General features: G+C 38.9%; 1 protein-coding gene across 4 annotated transcripts in view; it reads left to right on the top strand.

The window, feature by feature from the left end:
* Nucleotides 1-11,726, top strand: part of zeb1b (zinc finger E-box binding homeobox 1b) — a 56,133-nt gene extending 44,407 nt beyond the window's left edge. For 3 of the 4 annotated variants that reach the window (XM_060896806.1, XM_060896834.1, XM_060896815.1), the window contains exons 3-8: nt 2,257-2,412; nt 3,784-3,986; nt 4,240-4,351; nt 5,090-6,786; nt 7,115-7,295; nt 9,043-11,726. In XM_060896806.1, coding sequence (XP_060752789.1) covers nt 2,257-2,412; nt 3,784-3,986; nt 4,240-4,351; nt 5,090-6,786; nt 7,115-7,295; nt 9,043-9,770 — 3,077 coding nt within the window. In that variant the 3' untranslated portion in view covers nt 9,771-11,726. The remainder of the gene's footprint in view (nt 1-2,256; nt 2,413-3,783; nt 3,987-4,239; nt 4,352-5,089; nt 6,787-7,114; nt 7,296-9,042) is intronic. The other variant, XM_060896823.1, reaches the window with a different exon arrangement.
* Nucleotides 11,727-13,670: the final 1,944 nt, after the last annotated feature.

Genomic DNA, 13,670 nt, shown 5'->3' with positions numbered 1-13,670 from the left:
AAGTGCAGAGCTCAGGCAGGAGATACACATATGTAGCCTCCGGGCTTGCTTTTTCCCAAAGCTTTCATTTCTTCCCTCTCTCTCGTTAGTGAGCTATAAAGAAGTAGAGCGCAGTGCTCCAATTAAGCGGTTCATTTTACAGGAGGTTGAGCACAGTTTGTGCATTAAGGGATATTGGGAAATCGAGAGATTGAGTTAGCTATTCAGGACTAATTTGTTTTGTTTGCTTTATAAGCGGGCTAAGCGTCTCTTGCCTGTGTGACTTTGATTTTATAATTATGACTTTGATCTTCTAATTATGTGGTGAAAACCTACACACACCATTTGTGTTTTCTTTCTCTCTCTCAAACACAGAGTTCACGTGTAAACCATCTCACACTCGTGTCCGTCTCGTAGACGTCTCCCAGATTGGGGCTTTAATGCACATTTAACATTGTGTAGCACTAAACCCAGTATACATGTCTGATATCAATCTATCACTGGATATCAGTGCTTGCTGATAACAGTCTTTGTTTTTGGGAAAGAGAGCTTGTTGTGGAAATGCCCTTTACCCCGGACACTATGCCCTTTACATTTTATCACCCTGGCTCCTTATTCATGCCCCGAGACAACTAATGATGAATAAATATGTAATGACATATTTACTGGACCAAAGGAATTATGATAAAATCCTTTTTACTAAATTAATTTTTTTCCTTTAGTGGCAGGTTAGAGCTGCAAATGTACTTCAATTTCACTATGCATACATAATGAGCACATAATGTTCACATACTGTAGATTTCTGCATACCTTATGTGTACCTGGAGGATTAAAAACTGTCCACACTAGGGGGCGCTGTAGTGCTGAACCATTCATTTTTCTTTTACCACAATGTCTGCAGAAAATGGTGGCTACGGAGGATATTTGCTAAGTTATTGTTCGTCTTACAAAGACATAAGCAGTGGCAGCCACACGAACGTCAGTGGCATGTTAGGCCATTAAATACACCCTCAGTCTGATGTCACATCACAGTACAGTGTCCCTAGTGGTCATGTCGGTATTGCACCACACAGACACATAGCATTCATTTCTGAATTTGACTGCAGGAAATATGTGGCAGCCATTATGTATACATGTGCATGTTACCAAAAGCAAGTACAGTACAAACTTTAGACTGAATTAATCATTGTCGCATCACAAAACACAAACGGTGGCTGCCGGGGCTGAAGTAAGAATCTGTTCCATCTTTGTGGATTTCCAAATACATGTCACTCTTGCTCTTTGAGACATAAAGAGCTCCACATACAGCCAGGTATCTGCAAGTATTTTCCATCACAGCCCAATGTCTTCTGACTTTACTAATGATATTTCCTTCCCAACAAGGAAATAGGGCTCATTAGCATAGGGTTTGGGTGAGTGCTGGGGAGTGTCATGACCGATACAGGCAAATGTCTCATCCATCATCAGATTCAGCTGAGTACCCATTACATATTTATGGAGATGTAATGGTCATGCAGAGTTTAGTTTACATACTAATCGAACACACCTGGCTCTAATGTTCATTCGCTCTACAAGACACTGATGAGCTAAATCAGGTGGGTTAGATTAAGACTGGAAATAAACCAAGTCTGTTAGATTTAGAATTATTATATAAAGATTTACAGGTCTTGAGATGGTTCCAAAGGAGCTTTGTAGACTGTCGAACGTATTACTCTGGCTTTCATAAACCATACGCCATGTTTTGTTTTGCTTTTTATTTCTTTTAAACAGAAATATCCTCAAATTGTCCGGGTCAATGAATTACTTAGAAGTATATTTTTCAAGGAGCAGTTTGTGCCGTAAGAGCCGTCGGCTAAACCGCAATAAATCACTGACGATCCTTTAATATAGATGATAAATTAAGGGAAAAGTGTCTAAAGTAAGGTTTTAGTAATGTCCAGGGAGCCACCAGAGCAGCTCTAGTGTACTTAGGACAGATTTTACACATCACTTTGTACTGGAATTATGCATTCTACTGAAATATATATACGTATATGTTTTTATATTGTGGTTTTTTTAATGATGATGTTGGAAAGTGCTGTCCATAACATCAGTCCTAATTTTCCCATAGATGGTCATTTGGGATGAGTGCTGTGTTGGAACTATATTGCAGTGTAGTAAACTCTATAAAGCTAGATGAACAGACAAACAGCACATTTAATGGTACAGAATAAACAAGACTGGATCATGGCATTAATGTTATATGTATGCAATAATAAAAGTATGTTTGTGTTGTAGTAAAAGAGGAGGGTGTGTCAGAGGAGGATGAGAGGAGCAGAGATGCTCTTGTTGAGGAAATGCTTCAGCAGGGAGACACGGCTGTCATCTTCCCAGAGGCACCTGAAGACGAACCACGCCAAGGAACACCGGAGACCAGTGGCCATGATGAGAATGGTATATATATGCTATGTCTAACCTAAAGGAAATAATAACTGCAGTTTTCATGACAAGCCAAATCTCCCCTGCTATATATTCCTATAATGGTGCAGACATTTGGTCCCCACCAAGATATACAGTATGCATATGCTCCTCATACAGTCTTATTGTGTACTCAGAGTTCACAAACACAGATTTCACACTCAGATACACACCTCTAAACACACAGCTTGCCTTTGATGACTCTGAAAATTCCAGCTCACCTGTTTGAACAGAAAGTGGGAAAACGCAACACCTGAGCAAATGTTTCATACCTGAGAGAGTTTCTCATGTCTGTGTGTGGGAGCGATTCACCTGACGACAGGAGTTTAATACGTTACCTGTTAACAGGTAATATGTTACCTGGGAAGTGTTTAGATAGAGATAGATAGAGTTTGCCAGCTGAACCTCAATTCTTATTCACAGTTAGACCTATGAATAATTCAGATGATTAATGAAGGTCAACGTGATGATTCGGCAGTTCAGATACATACCCGTAATGAATATCAGTAGCAAAATAGTTTAACAATTATAGTGTGCTCTTAGTCAGCTAGACATGAATATGAAGCCATGTTAATAAATATCTCATATTATCTGTATTAATATGTTATTTGTGTATCACCAGAAGACGAAGAAGAAAAATATTTCCCATTGTTCATTTCTAATATATTAATCCAGTCGTCTTTGCCCCTTTCACTTTAACAAGTGTTTTCCTTCCCAGCTAATTCTCTGGCATCTCTTTGTTTTGTATGATTACCAAGCATCCGTTCCTCTTCCTTTGTTTCTTCTCATTTCTTCTCGGCTCCTCTCTTTCTTTGTGCTGAAGATCTTGGGATGGAGAGAGAGAGAGAGAGAGAGAGAGAGAGAGAGAGAGTTGTTGAGTTGTGCTCTAGCTGTCACATCAAAGGCCGCTCTCTATTACAGTGTGCGATTGAAGTTCACATATTGCTCTACTTCAGCACACACACTTCACAATCAGCACAATAACACACATGTGTGTATACATGCACTCTCACTCATCATGGCTTCCAAGGTGATGTGTTTTTTTCAAAGCCTCATTTGTATATTCATTCAAGATGTACACTTTTTTATATATAGCAAATTCTGTGTTGTGTTTCAGTTTTTTGAATCTGTTGTTCATTTTTAATTGTGTCTCTTCAAATCACATCTCATTTACCGAGCACATGTTTTGTGTTACTCTGTGTGTGTTTGTGTAAGAGACATATCCTTGTATTCATATCATTGTCCTTGCACTTACCCCTCTTGCTCTGCCTCTCTTTCTTGTCTCACCCCTTGCCTGCCTCTATCTCGCTCTCACTCTCTCTCTCTCTCTCTCGCTCTCGCTCCCAGGCACACCAGACGCGTTTTCTCAGCTCCTCACCTGTCCCTACTGCTCTCGTGGCTACAAGCGCTACACATCACTGAAGGAGCACATAAAGTATAGACACGAGAAGAGCGAGGACAACTTCAGCTGCTCACTCTGCAGCTACACTTTCTCCCACCGCACACAGCTCGACCGACACATGAGCGCACACAAAGCAGGCAGAGACCAGGTACAGCATTTAACCTTCAGTCCTTCATTTATCATGCGTACTTTTCGGAATTCTATCACCTCTCCAACAGTGTAGATTGTTTTAAGTATAGGAAGCTAAATCAATATTCAGATTTTTTGTCCTGTGTCAGTGAAGCTGAATAACAAATTTCTCATAATGTTAAATCAATTAAGTCACATTTAATATATGTTATGAATAGTAATACGCTTATGGAACTACAGCAGTATAAAGCACATTTTCTGTCTCTTTCCAGCGGCACGTAACCCAAACAGGGGGTGGAGGAAACCGTAAGTTTAAGTGCACTGAATGTGGCAAAGCCTTCAAATACAAACACCACCTGAAAGAACACCTGCGTATCCACAGTGGTGAGCACACTAACGTTTTTTTGGCATTGCATATCTGTGTATTTGTGTTAGTTAATAAGGAAATTCAACATTAGTCTGCACCGCCAAAGTCCTGCATATGTAGTTTCTGGCTTGCCTTCTGAAATAGGAAACATGCCTCTGTTTATACTGGCTCTTAATTGTGCAGTTAAAGGAAACTAATTGTGCAGCAATTGATTTCATCTGCAACATCTGGGCTGTTTTAAACTGTCTGCTTTACTCAATTTTATTTACAACTCAGCGCATGTATTTGTTATGAAGATATTTTTCCAGCCTCCTATTTAATTTTCCAAATGAATGGGATATTTTATATATATATATATATATATGTGTGTGTGTGTGTGTGTGTGTGTGTGTGTGTGTGTGTATATATATAAAAAATATCCCATTCATTCATTCATATATCCCATATATATGTGTGTGTGTGTGTGTGTGTGTGTGTGTGTGTGTGTGTGTGTGTGTGTGTGTATGTATGTATGTATGTATGTATGTATGTATATATATATATATATATATATATATATATATATATATATATATATATATATATATATATATATATATAGGCTATAAATATAAAATAGTACCATGCTAGCATAAATTAAAATGAAATTAAATTTAAGTAAAATATCTTAAATTTGTAGTTATGTGGAACATCATATATGTAAACATTATAGGTGTGCAGAAGTATATGAGTCTTTGTCCGTTTGTGTCATACAGGTGAGAAGCCATACGAGTGCCCCAACTGTAAAAAGCGTTTTTCTCACTCTGGCTCCTACAGTTCCCATATCAGCAGCAAGAAATGCATCGGCCTTATTCCCGTCAATGGCAGACCACGACCCTCGCCTACAACAGGAGGCACCAAAACCCCTCAGTGCCCTTCACCATCCCTGCCCTCCTCCCCCGCCAATGCCCGAACTCAGACCCGGGACAAACTGGACCATAGTAAACCCCTGCAGGAGCAGCTCCCGATTACACAGATTAAGTCTGAGCCATTGGACTATGAGTACAAGCCTGTGGTAGTTACCTCAGCTGCCCCTGGAGGAGTAAACAGGGTTTTTCAAGGAGGGGCAGCAGCATCCCTACAGGGGGCAGTCCAGGCTGTAGTCCTCCCCACTGTAGGACTGGTCTCCCCAATCAGCATTAATCTAGGGGACTTGCAGAACATGCTAAAGGTGGCAGTGGATGGGAATGTGATTAGGCAAGTGCTGGAGAATGCCCAGACCAAAGGCCAGCCTACAACCACAGGCAGAGTGGCTATTGCACAGGCTCCTCAGCAAGTCATACAAGCCATCAGTCTTCCCATAGTTGACCAGGACGGTACTGCCAAGATCATAATCAACTACAGCCTTGACCCATCGCAGGCTCAGGCAGCACTGCAGAACTTGAAGAAAGAGCCAGAGGAGCAGAATACAGACTCTTGCAAGACTGAACGACTGCCCGAGGACCTGACAGTTAAAAGCAAATCAACGATGGACAAAACTACCATCACTGTAAATGAAGAGTGGCAGCAAGAGAAGGGCAAACTCTACAATCACACAACAAACACACACTGTGACAAGAAGGATCAGGAGATCAACGGAACACACTTGGATGACAAACCTGAAGCGGATGTTGGACTGTGTCCTGAGCAGCCCCCACTTAAGAACCTTATGTCCTTGCTTAAGGCTTATTATGCCTTAAATGCAGAACCTACCAAGGAGGAGCTAGCTAAGATATCAGAGTCAGTTAATCTTCCTACTGATATTGTCAGGAAGTGGTTTGAGAAGATGCAGAATGGGCAAATTCCAATGGAGGTCTCCACAACCACACCCCAGAAAGAGCAGACTAATGGGATAGATATTAATGACACTTTGGAGGAAACCCTCATGTCACTGTCAGAGGACAATACCAAAACGAAACAGGAGGAGGAGATGGAGCTTCGTAGCCCAGCAGAAGGCACTACAGCTGGTATAAGTGGAACAGAAAATGGCCCCACATCCCCTTTACCACTAAATCTATCTGCAGATGGGCCTGTGCCAGCCCAGACTGCAGAGGAAGGAGACGGACCTCTTGATTTGTCTCTCCCAAAATCTGTAGCAGCAGCAAATACAACCAGCGCTCACTCTGTTTACTTAGCTCAGGACGAGCCTCTGAACTTGGTTTGCACAAAGAAGGAAGTGCTCAACAATGCAGGCACAAGTACTGCCATCTATGCCAGCCAAACAAGTGCCAATCCCTTGAACATTGTGACCACTCAACTGCCCACTCTGGTGGCTATCACCAAGCAAGGCTCAGAGCAATGCCTTCGCACCCTCACCACCACTAAACAGACCATCTTAATCCCACAGCTAGCTTATACCTACACCACTACAGCCTCCAGCCCTGCAGGGGGCGACACACCACAGAAGGCTATACTGCAGGTTAATGGTGTCAAGGTGAGTCCACAGACCAGTGAAAACTTGGGAGTGAATTATTGTGTACAGAGTAAAAATTACAGGATTAAAACTTATTTTGGGTGTTTATACTTTACCTAGTTAATCATAATACTAGGATGTCTAGGATGCCTATGTGGTACTATATGTACCTTGTTACAGGAAAGAGTGCCTACATAAACCTAGTGGAGTCAGATGTTGCTCCATGATTTCACACTTGCATTGATTTCTATAGCATGTGATGTTGGGAAATACCTGTAAAGGTGGCATAGCAGAATATACACATTATATAAAACAAAGTAATACACGTTTTTGGTTCTTGTGTGTGTAGGAGGAGAAGCAGGATGCCAGTTCTGAGGTGGCTTCTATGCTGGAGGAGCAGACGGACTCAGACTCTGGGCCGGTGAGGAAGAAGATGAAGAAGACTGAAAATGGCTTGTATGCCTGTGACCTGTGTGACAAAATCTTCCAGAAGAGCAGCTCGCTGCTTCGGCATAAATACGAACACACAGGTGTGTTTTTTTCAGACGTGCATACAGGGATCAGCTCATTCCCCTGCTTACTAACAGTGAATTTAACACACAATGGATTCAAGTGAAATTCTGCCAAAACAATTTAAGTTATATGTATACTGTAACTGCAGGAGGGTGTGGTGAAGTTTCCTCTCATCATTTGCTGGCCAAAAGCATTACCTTTCAGCTTGGAACCTAGTGTGTTACATTACAATCTGTTAGTAATTTTCTCTCTTTTTTCGGAGCATAAGATTTCAGTTGAGTCAAGAACTGCTCATTTCTTTCGGTTTAGATACTAAGCCAAAAGCCAGCAGCCTACATCCTTCTGACATCACTAGCATTTTTTTCTTTCTCTCCAAAGCCATGGTTTATATAACCCTTACCTCCAGCCCATGAGCTGTCACACTCTGTTTTGATTCATTGTTTGGTTTTATTATCCATGGATACATAATGACATGTAGTGCTTAATCCTGTGTGAGCAGGTTGGGGAAAGGATATTAATACAGAGGTATTTGTTACTAAGCAGGTTCATAAGCTTATCTTTGTATAGTACATTTTAAAGCACTTGCTCAATTTCTCATCTTCCGTATATGATGGCATGTAATTGGAATAACAGTGTGATAATTACTCAGTACTTGAAGGGGAAACGAAATGCTGTATTAGTAGCAGGGCTTGAAAGGTAAACCCTCCCACCCAAGTAACGTTTGTAAAATATAGAACTAACCAAGAACTCTGTTGAATTACCAGCCATTTTATCAAGTGACCTTACAGATGAGATTTATGCTGTTTGTAGGATGTTTATCTGGACAAGCACAATTTTGTTCACTATGACCCGGTGTGATAATGACACAACTGACAGCAAGCAAGAATTATTAAAATGTAAATACAAACAAAAACATGGAAATGAACAAGAAATGCAAATGTAAAACAGGTGGCTTTGGGTCTGGCCCAGTTAATGAGTAATATGTTTTCAGGGCTGGTTTCGAGTAACTGATGATATGCAATCATCATCATTTGTCAGTTTTATAAATTCAACACGCTTGTTATTTAACTTAAAATTACACATGTGCACACATCCAAACAGGAGGAATAAACTGCTGAATCTGTTCCAGTAACAATCAGTTGTTATGTGATCATTCACTCACTTTACAGAATTGGAAGGTATCTGGACTCCCATCCTTTGACTAAAAAATGAAAAATGTTAAAAGTGAAGATTGAGAATGCGCACTTTTCTTTTTCTTAAAAAAAAAATATATATATATATATTTATGTGTGTATATATATATATATATATATATATATATATATATATATATATATATATATATATATATATATATATATATTGTATATTGCATTATATTGTATATAATATTATATATATTTCATATTATATTCTTTTAAAACCAGTGACTTAAAATCATTTGCAGATTAAACACAAATAAAAATCACTATCATCCATCACTATGCAGGCACGAGAAACTGGTAGATACAAATAAAATTAATTACAATTAATTATACTAAAAATTATAAACTAAAAAATCTAAACTAAAAAATATTAAAAAATCTAGACACCATTCAGCCAATAGTCTGCACTACAAACTAGAAAAAGTGTTTTGGTTAAAATATCAGTCATGTGTCATTTATTCTTGCTCTTTTTTATGCAGGGGTGCTAATAATTCTGATGTTGATTGTTGTTGCACCCAAGTGATATATAAAGCACACGTCTATTTTCTCTGTCCTGCAGGTAAACGTCCTCACGAATGTGGGATTTGCAGCAAAGCCTTCAAACACAAGCACCACCTAATCGAGCACCTGCGTCTGCACTCGGGAGAAAAGCCGTACCAGTGTGACAAGTGCGGCAAGCGCTTCTCTCACTCCGGCTCCTACTCTCAGCACATGAACCACCGCTACTCATACTGTAAGAAGGAGGCGCACGGCCAGAGCTTGGTACAGAGGGACGAAGAGGAGGAGAACCCCACCGAAGAGCGGCCTGGAGCAGCAAGCACCGCCGCCTCGCCCCCGTCTCAGGTGGACTCTGATGAACGAGGGAGCAGCGCCAGGGAGGACGAGGAGAGCGAGGAGGAGGATGCCATAGGCTCGGGCAGCGTGCTGGACGAGGACGAAATACAGGTGGTGAGGATCGGTGAGGAAGGAGGAGAGGATGAGGAGGACACTGGAGAGCAGTACAGGATGGAGGAGATGGACACAGGAAATGAAGAGGCGGTAAGTGAGAACGGAGAACAGGAGGAGGTTACAGTAAGTCAGGAAAACGAAGATGACGACGGAGAGATGATGAAGGTCGTGGTGATGCAGGACGATGAGGACGATGAAGAGCAGAGGGAAAACACAGAAACGATGGACATGCAGGAAAACATAGGAGAGAAACAAGCCGAGGATGAAGGAGAAAATGTGAAGGAGGAGGGTGACGGAAATGAAGGAAACACACCCAGTGAAAACGGAGATGTGAAATGAAGAGAAACCACAACAGGGCTTTTCTCACTCTTATTCTTTGCTACTTAATTTTACGGAAACTTTACTAATTTGAACAAAGACTGCAGATGTGGCTGCTTCCAGAGGATTGCTGGAAATGGTAAAATAAGGAAGGAAGGAAGAAAGCGAGAGCGCAGGAGCTCTGCCGTTGCATTTTATCCCACTACTGTGTATAAAACCCCTTGTGTGCCTGATGATTTAAAAAAAAACAACAACAAAAAAAAAACTAGTGTTTTTTTTTTTCCACATAAGGACAATTTTCAGTGTTTATGGTTTGTATGAAGACAAAGTTTAATGAAAAAATTACATATACAGACTGAAAGCTAGAAACGTTTTAGCTAATAACGTTTTATTACTTAAACACCTTGGGTTTGTTTTTATCAGTGTTACTAATTTTTGTCACTCTTGTTTAAACCTTAAAAAAAAAAAAGCTGTACAGTTGGGAGAGATTTCTATACATTTTTATTGCCAATGAACAAAACTCAGTATTTTATTGCATATGAAGGAAAACTGATCCTGTGCACTACCATGCTCCCAGTTTACTGATGAACACCTCTGTGGGCCTTGTTTAATGTCTACCTTTCAGTATTAATACTCTCGAGATAACCCGTGTGTCACGCTGGCCGACGCTCGCTCGGCGTCTGTCTGTCTGTCTGTTTTGTTTGGAACTGGTCTGTGAGCCTTAAACGTAAGAAAAAAAATGGGGGTGGTAAACAATCCTAGATCCAAAAAAAATAAATAAAGAAATAAGTTAAGATTGAAGAAATGTCCGTAATTAACTGGGTCTAATTTGCCCCCCTGCTGCCCCCTCGCTTCCCCCCACACCCTCCTTTATGCAAAAGCATGCATGTGTTAAGTGCCATTGCACAGAGCTGGTGCACTTCTCTCACACTCTTTAACAGCATGTTCCCAACACGGTAGCAAACCTGTGACCCCTGACCCTGAACCACTAGTCCGAACCTGAGGACTGTTCCTGCCTCTTTAAGGAACAAATGAATTCTTTAAAACAGTCAGGAATTTGAGAACAAAACATTTCCAGCTCTGAAGTGTTTCTGCTTGACCTGTTTGATGCACTTCTTCATCTGATTAACTGTGCATTTACCTTTGTTTTGTTTTGTTTACTTCAGGTATTAAATACGAACCCACCGTTACTTTTCACCTCGTTTGTTTTTTTTTTTTTCCTTTCCGTCTACTTTCGTAACAGTCAGTATTAAATATTTGTTCGATTTGTTGTGTTTGTTTCTCAGTGAACATTGTGTAATGTTTGTTTGCATTCATGGCAGTATTATTTCCTCACCCTCGTCATCAGTATAAGTTTAGTTTTTAGAGACCTTTTATATTTATGTGTCTTATTTTTTTATATTTTTTTCCTTTATGGTTATTTATTACACAGTGTAGTGTACAATATTGTAGTTTGTATTAATACAATAATATATTTTAGTATGAAGAATAATTTCGAAGAATGAATGAATACAAAGCTAGGGAAAGCTCTCTGGCATTTCAAAGTGTTTTAAAACAGAAAGAGTATTATTTTCACATTTTCAATTATTTGAATTGTTTTTAAACAGACACCCAGTATTTAAAATATTGGAGATTTCTTTCCTCACATTGTTCATCGTTGTGTTACTTTCCCCCCACTAGACTTGAAAGCTACTGAACATTGATAATTTAATTGTATGCTACATGTGCAGACGTCTTTAACCACAAAACTGTGCTACTCTTTTACAAAGCCAAAATGTTGTCAATGAAGAAGTTTCTTTTTTTTTTTTTTGTTTTTAATGTTTTATTTGTGCCAGTGTGTTAACAGCATGGCCACAACTTGTTTTATATGTCCCTGTTTTAATCTGTGGTTATATATTTTTTATAGATAGGTTTTCTTTTTTGTTTATTTGTTTTCGTTTGTTTTTTATGACTCCCTGTCTCACAATAAAATAAATCAAGAATTCACAACTTTTCTGGAACGAGATCATTTGCACACAATGAACTTGAAACAGATTTTAAACAAAAAAATAAAGAAATTAAAAATAAAATATATATGTATATACATATATATATACATACGTATTTTTTTTTTTTAAACTCTTTTCTGGATTTAAACACATTCCCAAAATATGGAAAAATTTCTATTTCAAAGCAAAGTATATATACTTTGCTTTGAAATAGAAATTTTTCCATATTTTGGGAATGTGTTTAAATCCAGAAAAGAGTTTAAAAAAAAAAGGGATACAAGTCAGAAGCTTGTTGGGTTATTTGACTGAGAGAACACATTAAAAGCTTGTATGTCTCTACATAATCGCTATATAATAAAAACTAATAATTAAAATGACCTGATAAAATAATTTTGCATATTTGAGATGTAACTAAACAAACAATTGTTGGAGGATGGATGTCTTTTCAGTTTAATTGTCTTCTACATGAATAGCAGCTGATGGTACTGGTCTTCTATGGGTTTTATTTTATTTTTATCTTTTTAAAGAGCCAGAGCACAGAAAGAACAGAAGAAACGAGATCACAAAAAAAAAAAAAACACTGATTTATGGATATACTTAAGACCTTGAAATGAAGCTTGGAAGTCAAAATCACGCGACGTTTACATTTAACATTTACAACCACAGTACAATGTCGGTTTACTAGATTTATTCCCAAAAAACTTACGTTAATTAAAGAACACAGTTCATAGTTCTACACTGTATTAATTAACACACACACTACCCTGACACTACACTAAATCTGATACTAATCTATTTCCTATTAAAGCATGCTAATCAGACTAAACTCCTGTTTCTTACAGGATAGAAACTAATGTAATGTAATGCAGTCTAGACAACAGGGGAAGAGAGCCAGAGCCAGAAAAAGACACAAGAGAGACAAAGATGTGATGGACAGTAAAAAGTCTCCTAACCTTGAGAACTCCCCCAAGGTTATTGCCATTGATCAGGGTTGGATTTCAGGGCAGCTTTTGGGCCAGAGAGCATGAATTAGTAATGCACAAATCTATAATCTGATGAAAAGTCTGAAAATGATGCCAATGCCACACTAGCTTCTTCTGCTCTGATACTGCATGGCTAAATGTATGCTAATGTGGCGTCTTCTGTATGGGTCTGTGTAGATGTGTCTATATGTAAGACATCTATATATAGATGTGTGTGTACATTACACACCCCCATTGTTCAATACCTAAATACTAACGCTTCTCTGTTTTTTACATTTGCCACCTAGACATTTTAAAGGAAATCAAGTGACGCTAGCTGAATGTAGGACATACCGCCTGTGTAAATAAACAATTATGGTTAGTCTGTGTGTAAAAAAAAAAAAACATCATCTACACAGTAACTGAGGGAATATCTTTATGGAAGAACAGTTCATCACTTTAGTACGGTTCTAGAGACGTGTAGAAATTGAGCAGAGCTTGTGGTGGCTACACAAACGGCTAAGAAGCTTTGTTATTGTTGTTGTTGTTTTCCCTTTAATTAATCACCTATCTTTAATTAAACACTATAGCCATCTCTGAGCACTTTCCCTCTTACTTTACATGTTCTTATTCCGCTGATTATAATCTGTAATCTTCATTGATTTACAGTGAAAGTGAATGTACAGTAAAGCACCAAAATTATGGTGAGAAAATCAAAACATCAGTACTTGTATTCACTACTTGTAGCTCTCCTGTCCTTCAGTGACAATTCAGAGCGCTCACTATCTTTCTTTCTCTCCAACTCTTCTTTCTCCCTTTGTCTTCTCCTACATCTAATTCAATCAAGGTAGAAATTCAATTTGTCTCAGGTATAATTCAAAATGCTACACCCTTCCCGGTAATGTCTTAAACACTGTAATGTGATGTCTCATACTGAAACACATGGCCTGATGTTCTGTACTCAGGCTTCA

The sequence above is a fragment of the Tachysurus vachellii genome, chromosome 2, assembly GCF_030014155.1.
Source record: "Tachysurus vachellii isolate PV-2020 chromosome 2, HZAU_Pvac_v1, whole genome shotgun sequence".
Lineage (NCBI taxonomy): Eukaryota > Metazoa > Chordata > Actinopteri > Siluriformes > Bagridae > Tachysurus > Tachysurus vachellii.
This window is presented reverse-complemented; position numbering and strand designations above follow the sequence as displayed.